The sequence below is a fragment of the Spea bombifrons genome, chromosome 1 (assembly GCF_027358695.1).
Source record: "Spea bombifrons isolate aSpeBom1 chromosome 1, aSpeBom1.2.pri, whole genome shotgun sequence".
Taxonomy (NCBI): Eukaryota; Metazoa; Chordata; class Amphibia; order Anura; family Pelobatidae; genus Spea; species Spea bombifrons.
The window spans coordinates 153,636,490-153,661,477 of NC_071087.1; the positions used below are offsets into that span (position 1 = coordinate 153,636,490).

The 24,988-nt window shown below is 41.6% G+C and overlaps 1 protein-coding gene across 2 annotated transcripts; it reads left to right on the forward strand.

The window, feature by feature from the left end:
* The first annotated feature begins 3,188 nt into the window (after positions 1 to 3,188).
* RANBP3L (RAN binding protein 3 like) lies at positions 3,189 to 24,410 on the forward strand. 2 transcript variants are annotated; one of them, XM_053448121.1, is made up of 15 exons: positions 3,194 to 3,688; positions 14,011 to 14,069; positions 14,730 to 14,766; positions 15,425 to 15,502; positions 15,812 to 15,886; positions 16,713 to 16,784; positions 17,176 to 17,300; positions 17,998 to 18,083; positions 18,667 to 18,745; positions 19,964 to 20,057; positions 20,301 to 20,431; positions 20,826 to 20,946; positions 22,523 to 22,665; positions 23,057 to 23,249; positions 24,320 to 24,410. In XM_053448121.1, the coding sequence occupies exons 1-15, from the start codon at positions 3,442 to 3,444 to the stop codon at positions 24,361 to 24,363; spliced, it is 1,584 nt and encodes a 527-aa protein (XP_053304096.1). In that variant the 5' UTR covers positions 3,194 to 3,441; the 3' UTR covers positions 24,364 to 24,410. The 2 variants fall into 2 exon arrangements, with proteins under 2 accessions (XP_053304097.1, XP_053304096.1); XM_053448122.1 differs by lacking the exons at positions 23,057 to 23,249; positions 24,320 to 24,410 and adding an exon at positions 21,408 to 21,499 and having other exon boundaries at positions 3,189 to 3,688; positions 22,523 to 22,661.
* Positions 24,411 to 24,988: the final 578 nt, after the last annotated feature.

A 24,988-nucleotide genomic window follows, 5' to 3' on the forward strand; every position in this document is an offset into this window, starting at 1 on the left:
CATCGTGGGAGATCGTTTCACCGAGAGATCTCTTCCTCCCACAGCAGAAATATCTCAGTTGTTGCTTTCTTGTCTGATCCAAGGAGCATTTGTGAATGAATGTACCCTCATTCACAACCTCATGGAAGCACATGACGGGGCAGGGGATGGCTGTTCTACTGCTTAGATCTGCTCTCTTCCACTAGACCACCCCACATACACGAAGCCCCAGAAAATCTATAACAATAAGAGAGGCTGGGGAGAAACACTGAACTGACCTTGTCCACCTCAGCTACACCGTTGCCTATGGACAGCTGACCCCACGGTGCCGTCCACAGCAGAATGACATCTAGTGTAGGGTCACCATTTATTATAGGTCACCAGATACCGGAGAGCTGCGAGCCTTGTACTGGGTGGATACAATGACTTTCAAGAATGTATCCAAGCCATGCTCTTTATCTTGTTTGTTTGTTTGCTGTGTCAATATGATAGCGGCTTGGTTACTGATACGTAGGAATTATATCCCCCAGAGGAATGCATGGTATTCCTTCATTAGCGAGATATTAAGACCAAGTCGTTCTAGTGGCTGTAACTAAGACACCTGTCACCGATCCAATAAATAATAATGAATGAAAGGGAAATGTAAGATTAAACTTTTTCTTTATTAGACCGCCAATATTCTTGCTTGTTCTCTATGATTTGTGCTTCCTGGGTTTTGTCTGAGAGAATATAACATATAGGGTCCTTTAAACCTAACTAGCCTATAGTTCACATCTATCTCATATGCACACATACCCCCCAAATATCCTGCTTTGCGCAGGACAGTCCCGATTTTGAAAATGTATCCCTCTGATCCCCTGTGACAGATGTAGAGCTCGGTGGGATTCGGGACTGTAATCCTCCATTCGCTATTTTATTCTTCCGCGTCTGGGACACCGGAGAATATATACTGCGCATGCATGATGCTAAAAAGGATGGCATTCAAAGCCTCAGCAGGGGGATAGAAACATAAAATTTGACATCAGATGTGAACCATTCGGCCCATTCTTCCCATTTTTCCTGATGTAAAGACTCAGATCTTAACCAGTCCTTGGACTCTTCTTAGGCTCAGGACAGCCTTATACCGATCCCATGCATGTTTCTTCAACCTCTACCGCTTCTGCTGGGTGGCTGTTCAAATCGAGATCTCTGGGGACGTTGGGTTGCAGCAAATGGAGGAAATATGCTAAAGGAAAATACAGTCCTTCATTTCATAAGAAACCATTAGAGCAGGATCCTCATAAAATATGTCCATAAGTCCATTCCGTTTATTTTTGACATTCATGTTTCCTGCAGTGATAATGATTTCTTTGCCTAGAGGGGGTAATAGGTGGGGTTTGTGGGGTTTGTTTTGGGGCTTTCAAAAATCTTGGTAGGGTCAAAATTCTAGCCAACCTCTTATAATTATTAATATTATTATTTGTAGTCGGGGTCAGGCTGGGGATGACATGATGGCACCTGACACTTCAAGGCCAGCAGCTACCAGATGACACCAGCTACGTATATGTTTTAACGCTCACGCAGTCTGCGGTATATCCAGCCGGCAGCCGCACTCAGGCAGATTAGGTGAGTATGGAGCGCAGTCAGCCAGGTAAGGGAAGTTATGTCTTCCTGCAGATGATACAACGTCGTAAACAACCCAAGGCAGAATGTAGCCTTGGAGATGCTGTTCTGTCAGCGTCAACAGAAGAGAGAGACTTAGGAGTCATTATTTCTGAGGACGTTAAAGTGAGCAGCAATGCAATAAAGCAACGGAAGAAAGCAGGCAGGGTGCTGGGATGTATAGCGAGAGGCGTTAGTAGCGGGAACAGGGAGGAGGTTCTGCCGCTTTACAGATCTCTGGTCAGGCCTCACCTAGAATATTGGGGGGCAGTTCTGGAGACCCCAATCTACAGAGGGACATCGACACATTGGAGATAGTTCAGAAAAGAGCTACAAAAATAAAAAGTGGATTGCAGGATAAAAATGATCAGGAAAGATTGAGGGATCTCAATATGTCCGGCTTGGAGGAAAGAAGAGGGAGGGGAGATGTAACAGAAACATTAAAATACTTAGAGGGACCGAACAAAGTGCAGGAGAGAAGCTTATTTCTAAGGAGGAGAAATGTTAGAACAAGAGGTCATAATCTAAAACCAGAGGGTTGGGGGTTTAGATATAATGTGAGAAACTTTTACTTTACTGAGAGGGTAGTAGATAAATGGAACAACTTCCCATCAGAAGCGGTAGAGGCTGATACAGTGAGGGAATTTAAACATGCATGGGATAGACATACAGCTCCTGAATCTAAAACAAGACCAACGACTGATTAAAGTCTTTACATCAGGGAAAATGGGCGGACTAGACGGGCAGATTCTTGTTTGCCATCAAATTCTAGTTTGCAACGTGGTCCTATCGCTATAGCAACCGACGGAATGCTCCCATCAGCAGGTAAATTCTAACGGTTACTATGGTGATAAGACCACATTCTAAACCATGCACTAAGACCTTTTTTCATATATATAACCCCCTTGTTACTAATAGGCCCAATCCCTGGGGCACACAAGGTTTGCGGTGTCAGGGCTCTTGAAAATTCCGGAATTTACCGCAGTTGCCTTAAGGCTACTTTCCGATAAGAGAATAGAACATATATTAATTCTACTTTTCTAGACTTCCCCTTTTACTTATTTTCTACATTTAGCTGAGTTATTTTCAGTTGGCTGAATGCATATTATTATTATTATGACCAGCCGCTGGCTACATGAGCGTAACGATACATTGTGCGTCAGCGTCGATCCATCCGTCAACCGCACCTACGGCCCCACAGAGAGACAAAAGAGCCCTGATCTTGTGAGCTTACAATCTATTGTTTTAAAGCGCAGTAAAAAAAAAAAAAAAAAAGCTGAGCTTGTGATAAAGAATATTTACTAAATGACTCATTTCAGTCACAAACAAATATTGTGACAGTAAGTGTTGTCCTGGCCGCTACCGGTACGGGCCGGCTGAGCCCTAGCTAAGGCTGTAAAGAACAAAACCCTGATGATTGCGAAATCTCTCCTCTGTGCAACATGAGACACCCTCATCTGCTTCTAAAGAGACAGCTATGCAAACACTCTGCAAAGCCCAGCCATTGGGAATCTCAGGGGGGAGGCACCCAGCTCATCTGCATAACCCCACCCCACACCAGTAAAGTCCCAGTTTAGATCCCAGCCAGAGCTCCCATATACAGTAACTCCATTTATCCGCCTCCCAGCACCCTTTCATTTCATCTGCTGATCGCTCCTCGCCTCGGAAAGGGTGAATTCCTAATTCTTTTAGCAGGGGAATGAATCATAAAGCAGATCTGCTCTGCTGCTGCGTGATCTGGGACAGAATCCGCCTGATTTTATTACTCTTCGGTGTACACAGGCAGCTGCAGCTCTTAGTACATTGCGTGAAGGTCTAGTTATGAGAAATCAGCAGACTTCAATATTCAAAGTGAACGTTTTCTCCGCTCAGATAGAACCTTTGTGTGGAGATTCAGAGGCAAGTTCTCCATCCTTCCATAAAGCAACAAGTGATAGGAAGAAAGCCAGTATGTGTATCACCGCATCAAACAGAGAAGGTGACAAAGGCAACACTCGCCATGTACCTTCCAAGCCCTCCGGAGGTCCTGGGCAGAGCTGCTCCGAGTGCCAGCAAGACCCCTGCAAAGGTGAGTCCTCGATAAGCATTTACACATACGTTTATCTAACGCTTCTGTGGTCCCGGTCCATAGACGTCGCATTATTTTACCTGAGGTGAAAGAACTTCCGAAATCCGATCATTGTAAAAATGGGTTAAAAAAACTGAGCTAAATTTATCTCCAGCAATGGAACGCAGCGTGCAGTAAACTGGATTTTCAAGATAAACTCTTAATGCATTGCTGCGTGCTAAAATATTCCATAAAAGCATGCAGGAATTTAAAAGTCTAGTTGAGAATATTTGAAATAGATTGTAAACTTTCATGTGAACTTATCGGCTCCTCTTAGTCTGCCAAGTTCTAGTTTTGTCAGACCCTTTGAATGTATGGAATGTATGGACTATAAGAAGAGCCGTGCGAATAGTTGACACTATATAGCTAATAATAATAATAATAATAATAATAATTAATGAAGCTCACATGAGCAGGGCCCTCTTTTCCTTCCGTACCCATATGTCCAACGTGTGCTAATGTTCAGGTCAATTGTAAATCATCATTTTTACTGTCCCCTATCGAAACAACGCTACAGAATCTGCCGGCGCTATATAAATGAATATAATGTAGTATCATTCTAAACATTGGAGATATGAGAGTCATGTGACGCTTGTATTATTATTATTATTATTATTATCATGTAGTATTATTGTTTTATATAGTGCATTCATGTTCCACGGCGCTGTACAATATTTAACACAGAACATTAGCTTATTTTAACTTTAAACTTTTGCTACATTTGTCCTTTGTATGTATGTGTTTTACTAAATGCAAATAATATATGTATATATATATATAGCATTAAAAGAACAATACACAGGCTGCAGTATAAGTTGGTGTTTTGTGAACTAATGATAAATATTATGATATGCTCAATTAACTTTATGCAGCTATCGAACAAATTATTATATTGTGTGCAGATGAAATGAGCCGTATTTTATTCACTGATTATTATAGCCCGATGGGTTGGATAGCCCCCATTTTTATATGAAATAGCATTTGATCTGCAGCTGTGTCTATATAATAAAATTGAATCATGCAATAAAGAGAGACATTACATGGCTTTATGGCCTTTGTTGCATTATTGTGACACTTTATTGTGCCGCTAGACCCAACCATGTGAAATATTAGCCTTTTTAATGCCTTTAGCAATGAGTGATTATTGTGAGGCAGAAAGGGCTGGATAATATAAATCAATAAATATTAGCGATAATAAAGGGCCAGTTTCATACATACTGCTATAAACGTACTGCAGACACAACGACCTGCCCCTCGACCTGCCCCTCGTAGCCGTTGTGTTGACAATAATTTATCATCCATTGGAAGTCATGGTTGGTTTGGGGGAGGTAGGATGTCAGTAGCCAGGACTAATGACATCGTGTTATTTATTATCCGAAAAAAAGGGAAGCCTCTGGAACAGCAGCTTCTTTGGACTGCAATTCCCACAATCCCTTGCTGTTGGAGCATCATGAGACTTCAAGCACTTGGCAGCTGGAATACCAGAGGTTGCCGAATTATTATTTTATCGATCACTACCGGGAATTTGCTCCTTTTCCCCAAATCCTGCATTTTAAATTTCATTGCCAACCAATCTAATTGTCTTGAGTGGGCTAAAATAAATTATTGATGTATACTATGAGAGCAGCTGTCTTAACCTCTTGTTCCTGGGATGTGAATAGTTATTCCTCCCCGTTAAGTTATCTCTCCCCAGTTGTTACGTTTCTGATTGTTGTTGAGGAGAACGGAGATCAGGACTGAAAAGGAATCAGTAACAAGCAACATGCACAAGCTGTAGGGAGTTTTTTTCTAAATGAAACATGTCTGCATTGGGGGCTTCCTCAATAATCAGTACAATACCATTCGAATAGTTTAAATTCTCTCCCTGCTTCCGCGCCTTTTAACCCCTTAAGGACAATGGGCGGTCCCTAAACCCATTGAAAACAATGCATTTTGAGCCTGTACATGTAGGGGCTTTGTCATTAAGGGGTTAAACGCAATTCATTAAATAGAAACTGTCTCCAGATGAGATGCCAAACGCATAGCCTTAGCCAGGCTTCATCCAGATGCGAGACAGAGGACCCCCAAAGCTGAGCTACATAACATCACACAGGCGCTGTAGTGTGTGTCCATCTGTGTCTGTTCATTAATAATAAAGGACATTTATTAATACCATTATTGTCTTTTATTTATATAGCACCAACAATTTACGCAGAACTCCTAACAGTACAGATATTCAAGGGGTCTGACAAAACTAGAATCGGCAGACTCTCAGACCCATGAGCTTACACTCTAGAACATATCTAGAAACTACAGAATCTGCTGTGGGGTCCGCCAGAACAGGACACCTAGAAGCAGCCGGTCTCTGAAGTGTTTATACTCCGCTCCCCAAGATCTGTATTGCTGCCAGAATCCTGGGATTTCAGTAATTAAATCTAATAAAAAAAATATATGACAACACTGAGTCACATGCTATATATTACCATGAAAAAACATTCTAAGAAAAGCCGTGGAGTAGTGAGACTCGGTAACTCAGCCTAAAACAAACCAGTTTAAAATTAAAGATCCGTGACTTAGATAAATTAATTGCTAATCAAATAAACCTTCCCCGACCTGTCATTTTATTCTGAAGGCGTAAACACTTAAAAACAACACAGACGCTTTAAAGAAGCTTTTTTCACTGCCTATGGCAACAACCTATCAATGTCTGCTTTTCTGTCACATGATATTTGTGAATTACTATTAAGGTTTAAATGACGCAACATTTTAAATGATTAAAGACTTATTCTTCAGTAGGGTTAGGAACGATGTATGTAATACTAGATTTGGTCAAGGGTTACATTTAGCAGAGTAACTGGGACAGCAGCTTTAATAAACCAGTTTATATGACTGTACTGTTTTTTATGTAGATGGTTTTTAATCCTTTTGGAATGTCTCCGTAAAGACAAGACATTTTGCAACAAAACGAAACATTTAAGGCATCTGAATTATGTGCGACTGTATCAAGGAAACGTATATTTTTACATAAAAGCCTCCGTTTGTTTCCCAGATCTCCCATAACTTAAATGTCTAAAACAATGATAATGAGATTTTTGATGAGCAAATGTTGCATGCTGTTGGCAGAAGGTCATTGATTCTAGTTCATGAAGTCAGTCTGGAGCCAGTTTGTGATTCTGTTGCTGTCTGAGCATGATAGGGGTTGCAGTCTGTGTAGCAGCGGAAGTGTCAGCGATTACCTATCCACGTTTAAAGGCTAAGTGTGACCGGTCACATCACACAAAGCCGATATTGAACCTAAAACCGGTGTTTCCCAGTTCAAAGCAGTGTGATGGCGTTCAGAGATTAGCAGCGGTTAAGGCATTCTGCTTCACGCTCTCAGGTTACGATTACCGTATCGGCCATACGACCACCACCTATAAAGTGCTATAGGGGATGTATAAACTTTCTGCACATTCATCCATCCCACATCCCGTGGTACAGCGCCGTGGAATATGATGCCGCTATATAAACATGGAAAAATTGGTCTATAGGTTACCATAGCTGAAAGGGGATTCCACGGCAAGGTGCTGCAAGCCCAGAAATAGTTTTAATTATAATTTTAATTTATATTTAATAAAAGACCTATAAGTCAAATAAGATGACTTGTCGATATAAAAGATAATAAAATCCCCCATCAGGGCTTCGTTTAGTTCATTCGTAAAGTGCCGCTATCTTACTGAGGTTTTATGGGTCCAGTAACAATTAATTTAGCATTTTCCTTAATTATGTATTATGCTGACCTAGAAGCAGGGCAGTCATGTCAAGATCTTTTTTAAGGCCCAATAAAGCATTACAATGACCAATAAATACACAAAACAAAGCAAGAATTCAGCGCATACCCAGGGAATGCCATTCACAAAACACCTCGTATCTAAGGCATAAATACCGGGGATTCCGTCGCATTGTACGGCCTTATATTGCGTAACCGGCCACTACGTCACAGTACCCCAAGTTCGGAGAGTCCTATCTCATTTTTCATGGCTGTGTTGCTTACCAAGGAGCTGAATCAATGGGACCGCTTTGCATTTTTAACCCTTTGCAAGCAATATAGCCATGAAAACTTAAATAGGACTCTCCTTGGGTTACTTTAGCAATATATGGCCTTATAGTGCGACAGAATCCCCCAAATTGATGCCTTAGATGGGAATGCGCTGTATTCTTGCTTTTTTTGTTGGCAGAATGTCCCATCCACCCCATTGCTGCAGTGTTCTGCCAGACAGGAGAGGTGCCAGGGTAAACAAAGGGTAAAAAAAACACTCTGCAGGGCACAGGCTCGGGGTACTTACACTGCACAGCCCTGTCGGATATTGGAGCTTATTTTTTGTGTTTACTTTTTTTTTAATTTGCTTGTCTTTTGGTGTTTGATTCCAAAGCGGATCAGTCACCGTGGCAGTCCATACCGGTTTGGTACTGAAAAGGTTAAGTATTTCTGCTGTGCAGCACGTGATCTACTTTCCTGTAGGAGATCTTCAATGACTTGCAGAAGTAAAGAATAGCGAAAGAAAAACAATGTCAACTGAAAGTGTACCCATTGCTTCCGTCCGAGGAGGGTAAATGTGTGGAATGTAGAAGCCAAACCATCAATCGTAGTTTTTTTTTAATGTAGAAGCCAAAAAAAGAAAACATCTATAGCAATCAATAAAATGCACTGTTGTAATGTGTGAGGAGCTCTTGGGACTTGTCCTCCACTAACTAAATGGTCAGCTTCGTAATCAGTTATTTATTTGGGGTCACTTTAATAAGAGAGTGCATTAGGCTAAGGTCTGAGATCCTCCTGGCAAAGATCCATACTGATTAAGAGCTGTTCTGGGCAGGAGATTCAGGGGTATCTTCATCATTTAATGATGTCCACCATTTACATATACAAACTAAGACTCCACGTTACCCCTTAGTCTGTCACTAGAATATCTAATATACACCGATCAGCCATAACATTATGACCACCTGCCTAATATTGTGGAGGTCCCCCTTTTTTCCCAGCAGAACATTGCCCAAAGCATCACACTGCATCCTGGTGACATGTGTTCTCCAGGTAAGCCACGTACCTGGCCATCCACGTCATGTAAACAAAAGAGTGACTCATCAGAGCAGGTCATCTTCTTCCATTGCTCCGTGGTCCAGTTCTTATGCTCACCTGCCGATTGTAGCTGCTTTCGGCAGAGGACATCACAATTTGGCCCTTGTCAAAGCCGCTCAGATCCTTATGCTTGGCCATTTTTCCTGCTTCTAACACATCCGTTTTGAGTACCAAATACCCCCCCCCAGTGACAGGCGCCATGATAACAAGATTATCAGCGTAATTCCCTTCACCTGTCAGTGCTCTGAATGTTATTGATCAGTGTATAACTCAGCAGTACGGTAACAGTTCATTTACATATGAGGGTGCGTGGTCATGTCACAAACCTTTCGGTTTAAATCCTGATTTAAAAACACATTTCTTCTTGAACTACAATTTGCTTGCCATATTGTTAGAGATCAGTATTGACATTCCAGCCACACTTTGATGGCGTATCTAATTACCATACAATCACACAAGTGACATTGCACAATAATGAGAAGTGAAATTCTTGAGGAAGTTCAACGCCAATACTTTAATTATTTTTTTGTAACACAGTCACTCCAGTAGGAAACTTAGACCACATGCGCTGCGTAAATGTCCCTTCAAGTCACATCATCTTGGAGGTCTCTTCTTGAGATTGGCTGAAGAAGAGACCTCTAAGGTCCTGAAAGCTTAGACTAACATTAGAATTGAACACATTTTACTTTTATTCCAAACCAGATTTAGTTCTCTCAAGTATGATGTACAACTTAAGTTAGCTGTTATAACGAATAAGTCTATTTCTAAACCAGCTTCAACATCAGTTATTGGTTCTACTAGCCTGATGGTCTGTCTCTGTCTTAACTTTGACCTGACCATCGGCTACTTCAGTGTCCTTCATAACAGCCCTGTAAAGCCCATACGTATTCGTGTACCCCATACAGCTTGTCATTCTGCCGGATTCCATGCATGCTTATATGATATAGCACACGTATGGAAGCCTTCTCCCTTAACCGAGCCTAAATAATAGTTTGTTAGCCAAAGCTGAAGACAACGTGACAGATTCTGCCTTTGCTGATCCCCACAAAGAACCTGCCAAGTTCAGTTGAGGTTCGTGGTTCCAGAGTAGCTTGGTAGTAACCTGGTAGAGTTCGTATTTATCAGAGGTAAACAGCTTACTGTTGATAAAAGTCTGGACCCTGGATTAACGTCTCTCCCTAGCCTTTGGCGGTAACATCAGGATGATAGTCACAAGTGGACTTTCCTCAAACTTCTGCCTAAGGAACCAGGTCCAGTTGGGTGCCTGTCCGGGACCAACAACAAGATTTCCTATATTGTACCTTCTGACTACGGCCTCTGTATTGGGAATAAATCTACTGGTAAAAAAAACACATGGGTCCTAATTTGGTACTTTGGCTAGGACCTGGTGGCATCTTTATCTAGTTTTAATGGGATTTGTTGTCCCCAATGCATTGTGTATTCCAGGCCCAGTAACATGCTGAGGGCTTATCTGCGGTATTCCTGGACTAGGAGACTGTGTCTTACATGAGTTGGTGAAGGTTAAGAGACAGCATTGATATTAATTGAATAGGTGAGGCTAAGCTGTAAAGTATTGCAGGCCCTGAGATGCGGTGAAAAAAAGGAAAGAAGTTAAGTAAATGGAGCATTGTACCCCCCGATAAATCTGGAAGCCTCTGTGACTCTTTTGGGCAGGGAATAGTCTCCTCGCATAATGTGAAAGACACTATGTTCTTTTGGCTCATCTCATTTGGCCGCATGTCAGTGGTTTAGTGGCACTTATACTACAGGAATATAACATTTGCATGAGGTTATATCCAAAAATAATGACAGTAGAGACAGTAGAGGCTGACTTGAAAATATCTTCTGTTTCACAATATAACTTCTTTTCACAAAAACATACACCGTACTTCTTTTTTCTTCGAGTTGTTTTAACGTTAATAAGAAAACAATCTTGAGACCCAACTGGACTTCATATGAAGAGTTCAGGGTTTATGGAAACTCTTCTCTCTTAATTTAAGCATTTATTCGTACACACTGTGAATACCTGAATTCCTCTCAACCCTTGGAAGTCTGTCTTTTGGAGAAAAAGTCCCTCTGTGGGACCCAAATCCGCGAACACCAGTGTTTCCCACCCAGGTGTGTTGTCCCCCCTTTTCCATACCTTCTTAAGGTATGCAGAGCCGTATTTATTTAGGAAAAGCTAAAGTTCTGGGATAGACTTTTAAGTATGAAGCAGTCGCCAAAAACTTTTGGCACTTTTTTCTAGAATTTCTCCAGTATTGGCTTTATATGTATGGACTTTTTCCATGTAAAATGGTGACAGCCATGGCCAGGGGAGGTCTAAACTGCTATGGTCGTCTCTGAAGCCGTGGACAAAGAGCTTACGGACTAAGTGCTTCAACAAAAGTCATCAGTGATGTCCGGGCTTGCAGGCTATGATGTCATGGCGATTTATAGGGAACCACGCAAACTGCCTCCCTCTCTTAATTATACAAGATTTAGTCTGTGCTTTTGAATATTTTTGAGTATATACTCACACTAACTGAGGTTTTAGAGCGTAGACTTGTGATTATGTGAACAAACCCCTGGAAGATTTGATGAAGCCAAACATTCTCATTCTCATGCAGCATTTCCTCCGGTATTTGATTGCATTTTTTGGCTAGCGACCACCGATCACATCCTAGGATTCCGTTATTTCAGTGAACAAATGGAACAATTGCCACATTATTCTCTCTTAAATGTTTCTGCCCCTGTTTTTTTTTTAAGCACAGCGAAGAACTGGTAACATTGCTAATTCTTTCGCTTTCTGTGGCTTGATTTTTGCCGCAGTTGAAACAATGTTTTTAGAAGCCGGGCACTGGCAGAAGGCCTGTTTATTGAGCTGAGACACACTACTGTTAGATAAATAGAATAAAGATAAGAGTATTCAGTAGTTCTTCGTGTTATTACTCGATGATCAAGCGATAGCTGTGTTGTTACTGTTATTCATCAGAAGACCTTCATCTAAATCTTTGCGTAAGACTTAGGCGTGGTAGATGAATGAATGCTAAGAGAGTATGTTGACCGGCCAAGAGTTCTGGGAGTCATGATTCACAGCAGCTTGGGCACCAGCGTATCACATTCTTAAGCGTAAAAAATCCAATTGATCATAAATAAAAAATGTAATTGTAACATACTGAAGGTCTGCTTTTAAACAAGGCTGGGTGTAAGTTTGAGATCTAGCACAGGTTCTGTACACCGGCCAAACTGTTCAGGATTACATCAGACATCAATATATCGCCTGGTGCTGGCCTCTAATTAATGGAAAAAACAAGATTTCTGAATGATAAATTAGAAAAAAACAAAAAAAAATCAGATTTTTCCTTTTATTTTTTATCGGATGACCTCTTTAATTGTCTTGCTTTGTTATTAGCGTGGGATTCTATTCTCGCCTCCTACGACCAACGGAGGTAATTTTAGGTTTCAAAGCTTTCCATAAGGAACCGACATAAACCTTCATTATTAAGCGTAACTCAGTGACCCAGCTAAACCTTCATTTTTTTTAAACGGGGAGTTAATAATTGGCAATTTGCTAGACAAGGAGCGCTAAAAATGCGGTGAAAAAACAGCGCGTGAAAATGAAACGTTTTAGTCCACGTTTCTAGGTGATAAAAAAAAAAAAACAGATCTATAGATTTGTAGAAGGAAAAACTAACACACAGCATTTGCACAGAGGAGTCTAAATACGCGCAAATTAACCCATTCATTGCCCGGTGACAGTAACTAGCATTCCAACGCAATCCAGAATAATGTAGTTTATGTTGAGCATAGTGTAATTATCACTGATAATAACATTAACCGTAATGATGTAAATATACTAACAACTGCATTTTTTTTGCTTGTTTGAAGGCCAGAGGATACGTTTTGCTTATCCAGCTAGCGCACTAAGGGTTAAACGTGAGCATTTACGGCCTGGAGTCAGATCATACAGAAGGAGTTAATGGAAGGATTAGTGTTGTATAATTGTGTAACAGAGTTGGAGAGTTGGCAAACTGTCCCGCGGTCCAAAAGGCCAGGAGAACTTGGCAGCCGCCTATGCGCAGACTATCACTCCCTGCGAGCAGGCTGTCACTCCCTGCTGTCACCGAAAATCCTAGTACACCCAGCCAGTTACAGTGCGGCCTCTATCCAGAGTCTGTTATTTGCCAAAAACAGAGAAAACCAGCCCAGCCCGGTCTGATCCAGTATGTGTTTACCATACGCACCCACCCCAGCCTGTGCCGCCTCTCTCAGTCTGGATTCACGGAACGACCGGGGACAAAAGTGACAAAATGAAACCGTTTACACGACTCGCGTCAATAGTAGGCTGCTGGTGGAAAACTTTGCCAGCCGTGGATTACAACTCCCACCATGCTCAGCCCATAGGTAGAAAAACACATAGCGGTAAATAGAGATGGGCAGCCATTAGCAGTCCAGATGCTGCTGGATGCAACTCCCATCGCATTCACAATGTGGGGGCTGAACATCATGGAAATGCTGATATTTAATAATGAATTGGGTCCTATCCAGAGCTGGTTTAAAGTTTATTTAATGGACCATCTTTCCATGATGTCAGTCTTTATCAGTGATGTCATACTGATGAACATATAATTTCTCCTGTGTACATGGAAGAACATGCTGAAATAGTATCTTCGGTGAACCCTTTTAACTGTAACTACGTTCAGTTAACTATGCTCAAAATGCATTGTTTTCAATGGGTTTAGGGACGGCCTATTGTCCTTAAGGGGTTAAAAGAGCCTTGCGAATGATGTGTTTATTATTATTATTAATATAATTTATATATAATATATATATATATATATATAATATTTTTTATATAGCGCCAACAATTTATGCATTCAAAGGGTCTGGCAAAACGAGAACAGAAACATTAAAGAGGAATCGGCTCGCAAGCTTACAATCTAGAAGTATTACATATTACTACGTAAAATCAGAATAACCCAAACTGCTTGGTTTAAAACTGCTTGATTTCTCGCACATGGAACCATATGAAGTGATTGTAAAAAATGTATAGTTAGATAGACAAAGACAGACCTGTTGGTGTATCTAGCACAGCATGTTCAATTCAGATATGTTATTTTTTGTAAACAGTATTTATTAGTAACACGAATTTGGTGTAAAATGTATAACAAATCATTAAAATGTGTCTTTTATCCTTTCTTTGCAGATAAATTAATGCTTCCACACCCATTATTGATGCTGGAAAAGAAAGAACGGCCGTTTAAGGTATATAGATTTTTACGGAAAGACACTTATTTGTTAATTGTCGCTGATCACATCTAATTAGCTGATCCCGTGTTTTAGGATTCCATTAAGTTTGCCGTCAGTTGTGGTGTCCAAATAGTTTGTTGATACCATTATGATTGGCGGAGCCGGTGTCCGGTGTTCAGATGTGAATTTCCACTATGACATTCTAGAACGGAGGCTCAAGTATCACAAGGAATGTCTTTTGCACCAAGGGCTATGCTGGCCCTACCTCGCCAAAAGTTAATGGGCTAGATTCCTTAAATGGAGAACATCTTATCTCTGGTAATGGAATACCTAATGGGAAAGCTAGATCCTAAGTGGTGCATTTTAATGTGCAGCCCCCACCGGTATATGAGCGGGCGAGCATCACGTATTTATGCTCACGTAGCCGGGCATATTGAGCCAGCGGCCACACACACCACAGCACCCGATCTGCCTCCGGGGTGGCGGGCTGGTGAGTATTGGGCGCTGTTGGCTTTTGCCCATTGTGCCTGGAGTGAACCCACTAGACAAGCAAAGTGAAGCAAACTTGCTTTACATAAACCTAAAAAATGAAGTATTATTCATGGCAGTAACCGTATGTATTCCGAAAATGTCTAGCGGTCAATCATCCTGTTTCTGTTCTGTGTTCTCCTGTAGAGACACGCATCAGATCTGGTCCTGAATGCTGAGTATGGTGAGTAGAGTGTTATTCTACCGCAAACTGTCATAAATTGAAATGTTAATATGTAACGTGGCTTTTAGACTTAGATTGGCTCGGACAGGCTTTGTAAGGGTAAGGGGCAGAAAAAGAGAATCCTTTCAAAACAGAAAAAACATTCTTAGATTATTCTGGTTCTGCCACAGGGTGCCACCAGTCTCAGCTTCCAACTTTTAAAAGTCAGTTACACTGATTTAGGGAAAAGCTACAGGTACTTTGAGTTAATGAATAAAGTTATGCTAAAAGCTGTGAAGGGGCAGATCTCCCATTAACTCCTACTGGACCACCAGAGATAGCAATATTACCTTCAGACCCAGACTTGCCATCTAGCGCATCTGGCAAGTGCCTGTTGGGCTGCGGGCCGACATCGCCCCATACTTTCCTAGCTCCAGCAGCAGGGGCTGTAGTGCTGCACTTACGTAATTCGGGGGCCGCTGGCCTTAAAGTGCTGTGGTCGCCTAGTCCTCCCCACTCCGGCCCTGACTCCCTACCTCCCATAAGGTTATAGTAGCAAAGAAACCCCGCATAGATTGATGTAGGGGGCCCTCTACCACCTGGTGCTTGTTGTAAAGAAGAGAACTTGTATTATATGATATGAGCGTTCTAAATGTTACGTCAATGTTCTGTACGCCAGGTATCTGCATGTATCCCGAGAAAAGAGTACGATCCTCTTCATTCACCTTCCAGCCGTCCTACTCTCCACCCCACAAAGGTAACACCGCAAGCTTTATACGTTAATTGTATTCATTTCAATTATTACGAAAAGGATCGTTTGGTAAATATTGGCGTCTTCCATAGGACTGGATGTCAGTTAAAAATAATGAAGTATATAGATATTCTGCTGTACTAAGGTATTAACAGCCTACATCGCTCCGGCCATTTGCTGAACGCCATTTCCCATCATGCTCAGCTAGATGCTGTCTTCGGATAATAGTTTTTTTTTTTAAAATAGCTAAATTGACAAACTTGATGTATGTTGGAAATCTGGCAGCCGGCTATATTGTATCCTTTGTACTTGTAGGTAATGGCGTTTCGGAGAAGCGTGTGCGTTCCTGCTCCTTCACTATGCAGCCTGCATTTCCACCATCGCAACCAGGTGAGCAGGCGAGTTTAAATAATACCAGCATGTTTTCTGGCGGTATCCCAGCACGATGGAGCGGGGCGCCTGAGGCAGGGCAGTTAGATTGTGACTGACAGCATTGTCTTTATCAGTCATGTCTGACATTCCACGTCTCCTGACCTTGCCGCCGGCCAGGACACCGACAACCAGTGATGTCATAGAAACTGAAGACGCTTCTTAAGAGTTTCTGTGTTGCGTTGAAATCATTTAACCTTCGGAAGAACAATTTTACCTTTTCGTCCATTCCTCCGAATAACAAACAAACCAATGCTATTGGATGAATGTGCGCAATACGGAAATCCTCATTCCTTTGTCGCCACGGCCGCCATTTTAACTACACTAAGAGGAGGAGAAGCTAGCCGTTTTAATTCAACTTTTTCTACACGTTTATTGCTTGTTTCCGTGGCAACCTAAATGGACAAATGGGATTTCGGAAACCGAAAATGTTGGACGAATTTCGTCCCAGCAGAAGACTGACGAACACAAACCGTCCGCCGGCGCCCAAGTCTAGTTTTTCTTGCTTAGCTACTATATATGAGCACCTCAGTGTTTTAAATAATGACGTTTGGGGTAATATAGGAAACATTTATAACAGATGTAAAAATATGTAGCATAGCATATTATAGACTTAGAATAGAGACCGATTCAACTGTGGTTTCTGTATAATCGACCCAGGGATGTAGATTCATGCGTGGTACCCACTTTGGACATCCTTGAGGACCAGAAACTGTCCACTGTTGTTGGACAGTTCTAATAAGAACCTGATTTATTTTATATTGACATATTTTTTTTGCCATTGCAGCATTAAAGAACAATGTGTTCATGCCTTCATCTCTTCTGCAAGAACATCAGAAGAAAAGCACAACCAGTCCAGGTATGAGCAGACAAAACGTATAGGGGTTTATTTTTTATTATACATTCAACTTTAGATCTGTCTAAAATTGCATAATTAAATATAATTAAATATAAAAAATATAAAATATTTTATAATATAGAGTTATAATATATATATATATATAATTATTATTATTTTATAAAATAGCTGTGTCTGCTTTAAATTACCGGTTTGTCACCCTTGTGTGGCGGAACATCCATTGTAAAGCGTGGCAGAATATGATGGCACCATATAAAACAATAAATAATAATAATACTACAGAATCACCCTCTAAAGACAATTTTCTGACCTCTTTATGTTAGCTTTAAGACAAAGTCCCCGCTAACATCTCCATGGTCATGACAATTAATTGACCACTGATTGTTCACAGAGTCTTTGCAACCCTGGAATGTGATTAAACCAGCAACACTGCAGCCCCCAAAAGTCTCCCTTTGTCAGAATGAGAAACCAGACATGGCTGGAAACGAGTTAACGTCAGACCAAGCCAAACACAAGGTATATAATTAACCGCCGACGACATGGAAACGGAAGACGGGCCAGGAAAACTGCATCTGTTCTGATGGGCCCGAAAGTTAGAGATTTCTCACAAGAAAATGAAAAGGGAGCTCTCAGCATTTTGTTTTTTTTAGTATCACTGAAAAATCAGCGTTTAATAATATAGTTTGTTTCCACATAGTATGTTTTTTAAATGTATGTGTTCTGTCTCTCTGTCTTTGACCAGTTTATAGACATGCTATGTTCCCAAACTTCTCATCACATTGCCGTGTAGTAAACAATGGAACATCTCAGTCTTAATCACCCAGAGAGGTCTCTGTAGAAGAAATGACTTCATTTACATAAGCAGGACTTAATTAGCATAGCCACAAAATGTCAGCTTAGTGTGGTGTTTGCTGCCCACACGACGGGCTATAAAGTTGGTCTCCAGGCCTACAGTTTATTGGAAGAATATAAAGTAAAACTGATTCTAATGATCAGAGAAAAATATTTTTTTGCCTTTTGCTGTTTAAGTCTAGGTTTTCGTAGAAGGCTTTTAGGTCTGCCAATCCTTTACCACCATGCAACCTTTTTTTTGCCCTGGCAGCATTTTTGAGATGTTGTCTGTAATGTAGTCACTTGTGCATTTTATTATGTATTGTATTAAGCTCTTAGCTTTGTTGCGGCATTATGTGATTTTACTTTGATTTACTTTTAGCTGGAGAAATGCAATATGGCAACAGAAAATGCCAGCAAATCAAAAAATGGTATCGGGCCTACGTGTATTTTGGACATAAAGAACAGGTAAGAAATGATCTCATGGCGCGAAATGTATGATGTGTCATAAGGTCCAGACGAATTAATGAATCTTTTTACAAGCTGTGTTTCACAACTGAGATGAATAACCTAAGAGTCTGATGTATTGCTAAGTGTGGGAATCAGGTTTATGCAAATATATAGCGCCAGTAGAACGCTATCTGACAGCTTTTAAGCAAGCAGACTGTCCATAGAGAAAAGTTTGATTGCACCATTAAAGGACCAATGAGGATACTGGGAATATGGAAATCCAGATAATGCCCTTTCGTAATCACACCCGGGGGTAATTTTAAGGTTGTTCCACCTGGTTGGTGACCTAGTTCCTTTTAGGCAGTCTCTCAGGTGTAGCCGCTGATATATCGGTGGAAGAATATCATTGTCTTTGCGTAACTTGCCCAACGATTTCCTTGAGTTGCCTGCGTGATCTCATCTCACACACCTTGTTGAAGAGGCTACCATGAGAAGAAGAGCACAGACAGGGGATCTCGGCTACACAATAAAACGTTAGAACGTGACGTGCCGGACATTGAAGTTTTGTTGATCACGGCCATGTGCTGTTTTTATTTCACAGAAGTCAGCCATTTGCACAGTTGTCGGACAGAAACACGTGTGATTTTGTCTTTGGAGTGGACATAGAGAAGAGAGTCATGGTGAGAGAACTTTCACAAAACACACTGGAATTATTAAACTGTTTTTTTTCCCCACAAGACCTTTATTTGCTAAAGTTTAATGGGATTTGTCAATTTCCATGCTTAATAATCATATGTAATGGTGTATACTGTATAGTGAACTCGGCTGGAGTTAAGTACCTTGAGTACTCCCCTACCCATGATCCTGTGTTATTTGTGAAGCTAGTGGAAGCCTCTTGGGGATCAGAACACTGCACCGATTGTGTCTCATGTAACACACGCTCTAAATGTTTAAACCGCAATTGGTCTTACACAAGCCACAAATTGTTGCAAAAATAACAATATTTGCGACTTGGGCTTCACGTTCAGCTCTCCTGACGTCAGCGAAGCTACTACACCCCTTAGTCTCTGTAGTCGGGTAAAGGGAAAAACAGGAATTAAAGGACACTCATGCAAAACTTTATATAAGTGTCCCACTCTACTGCTTCAAGAGACAAAAGCCTGCTCACAGTACTAGTTACCCTTTTGACAAGGGAAATATGGCACAGAAAACAAAACAAACACAAAAAAAATGTGTGACTTCCCCTTTTAGGGTAATTTTGGAGCCATTAACCACAAAGCTTTAACAGCCACATGCTAAAAACACTGGCGTAGCTAAAATAGTTTAGAAAGGGCCTTTTCAAGCATGATGTGTACGCATGGATGTGTGCATGTGTGTGTGAGCATGGATGTGTACTTGTCTGTGTGAGCATGGATGTGTACTTGTGTGTGTGTGAGCAGGGATGTGTAATTGTGTGTGTGTGAGCATGGATGTGTACTCGTAGGTGTGTGTGAGGATGGATGTGTAATTGTGTGTGTGTGAGCATGGATGTGTGTGTGTGAGCATGGATGTGTACTTGTGTGTGTGTGTATGTGTGTGTGAGCATGGATGTGTAATTCTGTGTATATGAGCATGGATATGTAATTGTGTAAATGGGGTGAGATACAGGGTGTGTTAGTGAATATGAGTAAGTGTGTGTAATTTGTGTGTGTTAAATATGTTGTATGTATATGGAAGGGGGTCAAGGGGCAAGGACGGCACAGACCAGCTGTTGAAGTTGCGGGGCCTGAGCCAATTTTTCGCACCAGGGCCCGGTGGTTTCTAGTTATGCCCATAGCTAAAAAGATATATTTTTAAATGATTGAGAGTGCAGTTATGTATTTTAATGGCGTGTAACATTTTGTTATCTGTACTTCCAGAGTGCGCAGAGACCTGAGCTGAGTGCGTTCCAGAGCAAGTGGGAAGACACCTCCTCGCGACTACACCTATCTCTCAGGAGTTGTCCTTATCAGAGTAAGATTTATTTCTATAAACACCCAGGGGAGGAGACGCAAGGCACCTAAACCTTGTAGATACTCCCATAGCATAAATACCTGTTATCTACATCGCCACCTAGTGGTGCAAGTATGGGAACTACAAGCAGGTAGTAATTCTTTACAGCCACTTGTAAATTATTTTCTACTGTTCATTTATGATAATTTATGCAGATTTACCCTAGTTTTTTTTTAAATATGGCTGTTGCTTTCTGCCATCCAGAACCTTGTCCTGATAACAGCAGAAGCCTTGTGGAATCTGCTGCAGCGTATTCATCCAGACCCAGCGTAAAGTATGAGTTGGACCAGGTGGAGATCATAACAGGGGAAGAATCCGAGCGCAATGTGTTGCAGGTCAGTACCATAACATTGAAGCAGAGAGTCATTTACTTTTAGAACCTCGTGGGGTCATGTATTAAGAGAAATAGTGCAGCCCTTCGGTATACAATGCGCACTGAATGAGACCTCTGCCTGCATGCTTTCAGTATTCTGTTACCAATATTTTTAGACTGCTTGTCACATGTCACCTGGAGGCTACAATGTATTCTCCGTGAGGACAGATCCCCACTTATCCCGTAGCAGAGGGTTCTGTAATATCAATGTGTAGATATGGAGTGTGGAATGCTGTAGTACATAGAAAGATTACTCGAGAATCCAGTAACGGGGCTTTAGTATTACCATGATTACTTAGCTGTGGCTTGTTCTGGTCTGACATTGTGGAATCAAACGTCATTTTATTCTTCTCTAGATGATCTGCAAGCTTTTCGTGCTAAATATAGCCACCCAAACATGGACCGAACGTGGCAGGGGATACCTTCGACTCAATGACATGGGCTACAACGACAATGGGATGTTCAGATCCCGAATAGGTAGAGCACAGATCCAACAACCACACTGATGGCCATTCATTTTTATACTGACCCAAAATGTATTTAAGAGCCGTGTGATAGAGTTTACAAGGGACCCAGTTCCATTTAGTCCTCATGCATAAATCCATCACAATCACATTACGATTGGGTTCTGCACCATAGATTAGCAGACATGTTTTGGAACAAGGTTTTTGGTGACCAGCAACTAGCATTGGGAGAACTAAGCAGAGCAAGGACAGGAGAGCTCATTAAGACCCCATTCCATTAGACCCTTAAAAAAATCAATCAAAGAGGCAACAGGCAACACTCAGAAATCCATGGAGCGCACAAATTACAGATGCACAGTCCTAAAATCCAATAAAGCCACAAGCACACAAATTAAACCTGAATATGGGGCTCCCCAAAAAGCCTCTCTTATCGTAACTACTGCTTTAAATGCTGTGTCAACTTTTTCCTCTCAGTGACATGCTGTACCAGATTTCGCCTCAGAATGGTGGGAAAGTGTGGGCCAGTGGCACCAGAAACACCTGCCAGTTAGCGGCCCAAGGGAGAGGTAAAAGGCATTTTTTTTTTATTTGCTAACATGGCAAAATAAAAATAAGGAGGTGAGCAAACCGGCCTCTAAACCAGAAGGTAATAGTAGGTCCAAGCTCCGTCCAAGTACCAACGTTCTGGGTTTTCTTCTGGTTCTGGAACTCTCGGATAAACCAACAAACCATAACAAGATGTCCAGCAAAGCTTTCACAGAAAACATTTTAACCATGGTTAGGTAACCCAACACCCTGCTCTGTACAAAAAAAAACACTTTTATATTGGTCCAGGACACTGTCTATGTGTTTCAGGGTTTTTTTGGATCATAGGAAGAAAAATATTAAAGAGAACCTTTAACTTTCCCAAATCCCAGTTCTGCACTTCAATATATTCTAAATCTGTCTTTGTATGGGTGTACACACACACACACACACGCACACACACACACACAGACCCTTACCATCAATGCAAACACAGCCATTATAAATATAAATATGGAAACTGTCCATGCCCCCAGCTAATATTGGTGATAATATTGGTGTAGATAGGTACGTGTGCTTTTGTTAGAGTACATTTAAGGACTGTGCACATAATTTAGATCTCGTTCCAAATTCTAGGCACATTTTAAACCAACACAAGCTTGCGTATTCCAAAGATACAGGTGGTCTACAGGTTAAATGAGCTAAAATGATGTGAATTTTTCATATAAAAAGTCATATAATAAGGAGAAGACAATATGCCTCTAAACACCCCCCACCCCAAAAAAAAACACAAATTCCAGACTTACAAGGCATGAAACATGGACGTGCTCAATGTTCTACCAAAGGACCTGCAAAGTTGGCTTAGGGAAAGAGTGTGGGGTTCTTTATTGAGTAGCATCCTCATCATCACCACTGTCCCCAAGTAACCTGCCCTTTGTAGATCATTTTTACTCATTCTATTTAACTTAATTAATATTAAATGATCCCAAACAGTCCAGTAGAGCACAAAAGCTGTAGGTTAGAAATGGAACCTTTACCAACGCCGGTATTATGTTTGATTGCAGTGATGCGAAATTACGGCAGCCTGAAACTCATCTTCAACAGTATGATCTTCGACCAGATGAAGTTAGAGCGAGCCAACAGGAAGAGCCTGCGTATCACCGCCACCGACCTGATGGACAACAGCATAAAGGTGTTCCTGATACAGGTGGGGAGAGTTTGATGTCCTCGCCAGTCTGCACATTTCTGCTGTTTATGTTCACTGTGCACAGTAGACGATGAGCTGTCTTTTGATCTCTCTATTTCTCTGGATCACCCTGGGAAAAGTGAAGAAGTGGGTGTTTGCCCTGCTCATGATCTCCTCTCCCATAATCTCTGTGGTCCCCCTTAGGCCAGTATGGGTCCTACGTATCTGCTTAATCTGCTAATATGGTATCGCCACCCCAAACACTGGAGTGGAAGTCTTGACCCGGTAGTAATGGTCTGTAGGACAAAACACATTTAATTATTTGCTTGCTGTATATCATCAGCGGCCAAATAGAAGCCGAATGGCAAAATGGCGCTGGGCCTTGGTGACGTGAACATTGTGTTTTTTTCAGGCCAGCGTGAAGGATGCAGGACGTCTGCACGCCGCCATCCACCACCGACTTGTCGCTTTGCGCAGCTACAGAGATAGAGAGCAGCAGCTGCGATCAACAGAATCAGAGGCTGATACAAATGTATACCAGCCGAACAGTGACAGCGAAGATGAAGACGAAGATGAAATGACTATGTTTCCCAGCAACATCTCTGGTATGGTGAACAACATCATCTGAACAAACTGTATTTAAAAATGTACACTATAAAAATATACACTACCATTCAAGAGTTTGGGGTCACTTTGCTGTTTTCATCGACATTTCTGGCTGTAACATAATTGCAAAAAGGGTTTTCTAACCATCAATTGGCCCTTTAAACTTAAACTTGGATCAGCAAACACAACGAGCCATTGGAACACAGGAGTGATGGGAGTGATAAAGGGCCATTGGAACACAGGAGTGATGGGAGTGATAAAGGGCCATTGGAACACAGGAGTGATGGGAGTGATAAAGGGCCATTGGAACACAGGAGTGATGGGAGTGATAAAGGGCAGTTGGAGCACAGGAGTGATGGGAGTGATAAAGGGCAGTTGGAGCACAGGAGTGATGGGAGTGATAAAGGGCCATTGGAACACAGGAGTGATGGGAGTGATAAAGGGCCATTGGAACACAGGAGCGATGGGAGTGATAAAGGGCCATTGGAACACAGGTGTGATGGGAGTGATAAAGGGCCATTGGAACACAGGAGTGATGGGAGTGATAAAGGACCATTGGAACACAGGAGTGATGGGAGTGATAAAGGGCAGTTGGAGCACAGGAGTGATGGGAGTGATAAAGGGCCTCTGAATGTAGATATTTCCAGCTGCAATAATAATTTACAACATTTAGACTGTCTGAGCTGGATTTCAGATCAATTTCATGTTATTTCAATGGACAAAATTTGCTTTTCTTTCAAAATTTGTAAATGGCTTAAACTTTTGAACAGTAATGGACATCAAATAAAATTTTCAAGGACTGCTTCAGTGTCATGTGATGTCCAAGCAGGCATTGAAAATAGAAAAGCTTCATAAAATGTGTGTTTTTATGTGGTTAGAACTTCGATGACAGATCTCTTAAGCTTTATTTGCCCAAAAATAAAGTCAGATAATAGTGTAGATAGCTTGCATATCACAGGCACAGTCCGAAAGGATTAATTAAGAACCACACTTAAACATCATTAAGCAGATCATCATTTAATGCCACAAATACGCTGATACTAATAACCGCCTGTTTGACGTGTTTCAGACCACCACCAGTGGATCCGCAGACAGCCCGTCCTCTATTCCTGACAATCAGCTCACGCGTTAAGCCGGTTCCGGACGTGCTGCGTAGTGACAGGTCCACGCAGCGGTAGGTGACCTGATGACCTGCGCGGAACCGAGCAACCCGCCATCACTTTTTAATTGGATTTCGAATAAAGAAGAAGTAGGAGTCCGTAGACGAGAGACGCCTGTGCTCTTTAAGACCTACAATGATCAGCATCTGTTCTTCAAAGAGACAATTGTCCAAATACCTTCCTAAAAAGGGTCTGGATAAACCACGCGAGGACCCCTGGGGCTTCTGCTTCCCATCGCCGCACCCTACGTGTTCCGCAGAGGACTCTCAACACGCAAAAGACTGCTCTGTAAGGACAGAATAGAAAGTCTGCGATGAGTTATCTACGATGGATACCTTTATACCTCAAAGAGAATGACTCTGAATGCACTTTACTTCTTCCCCGATGGATCCCGAGCCACGCATTCATTCATTTATAAAAAAAAAGTTATTTCAGCCAAAAAATCCTGAAACAATATTCCCTGTGACTTATTGAATTAAAAGTGCCCGAGACACATAAAGCCAGCAGTATTCCGCCCCAAGCCACTCGATCTAAGAAGCCATTGCATGTGTTTATATGAGTTCGGAAAAGGTACATAA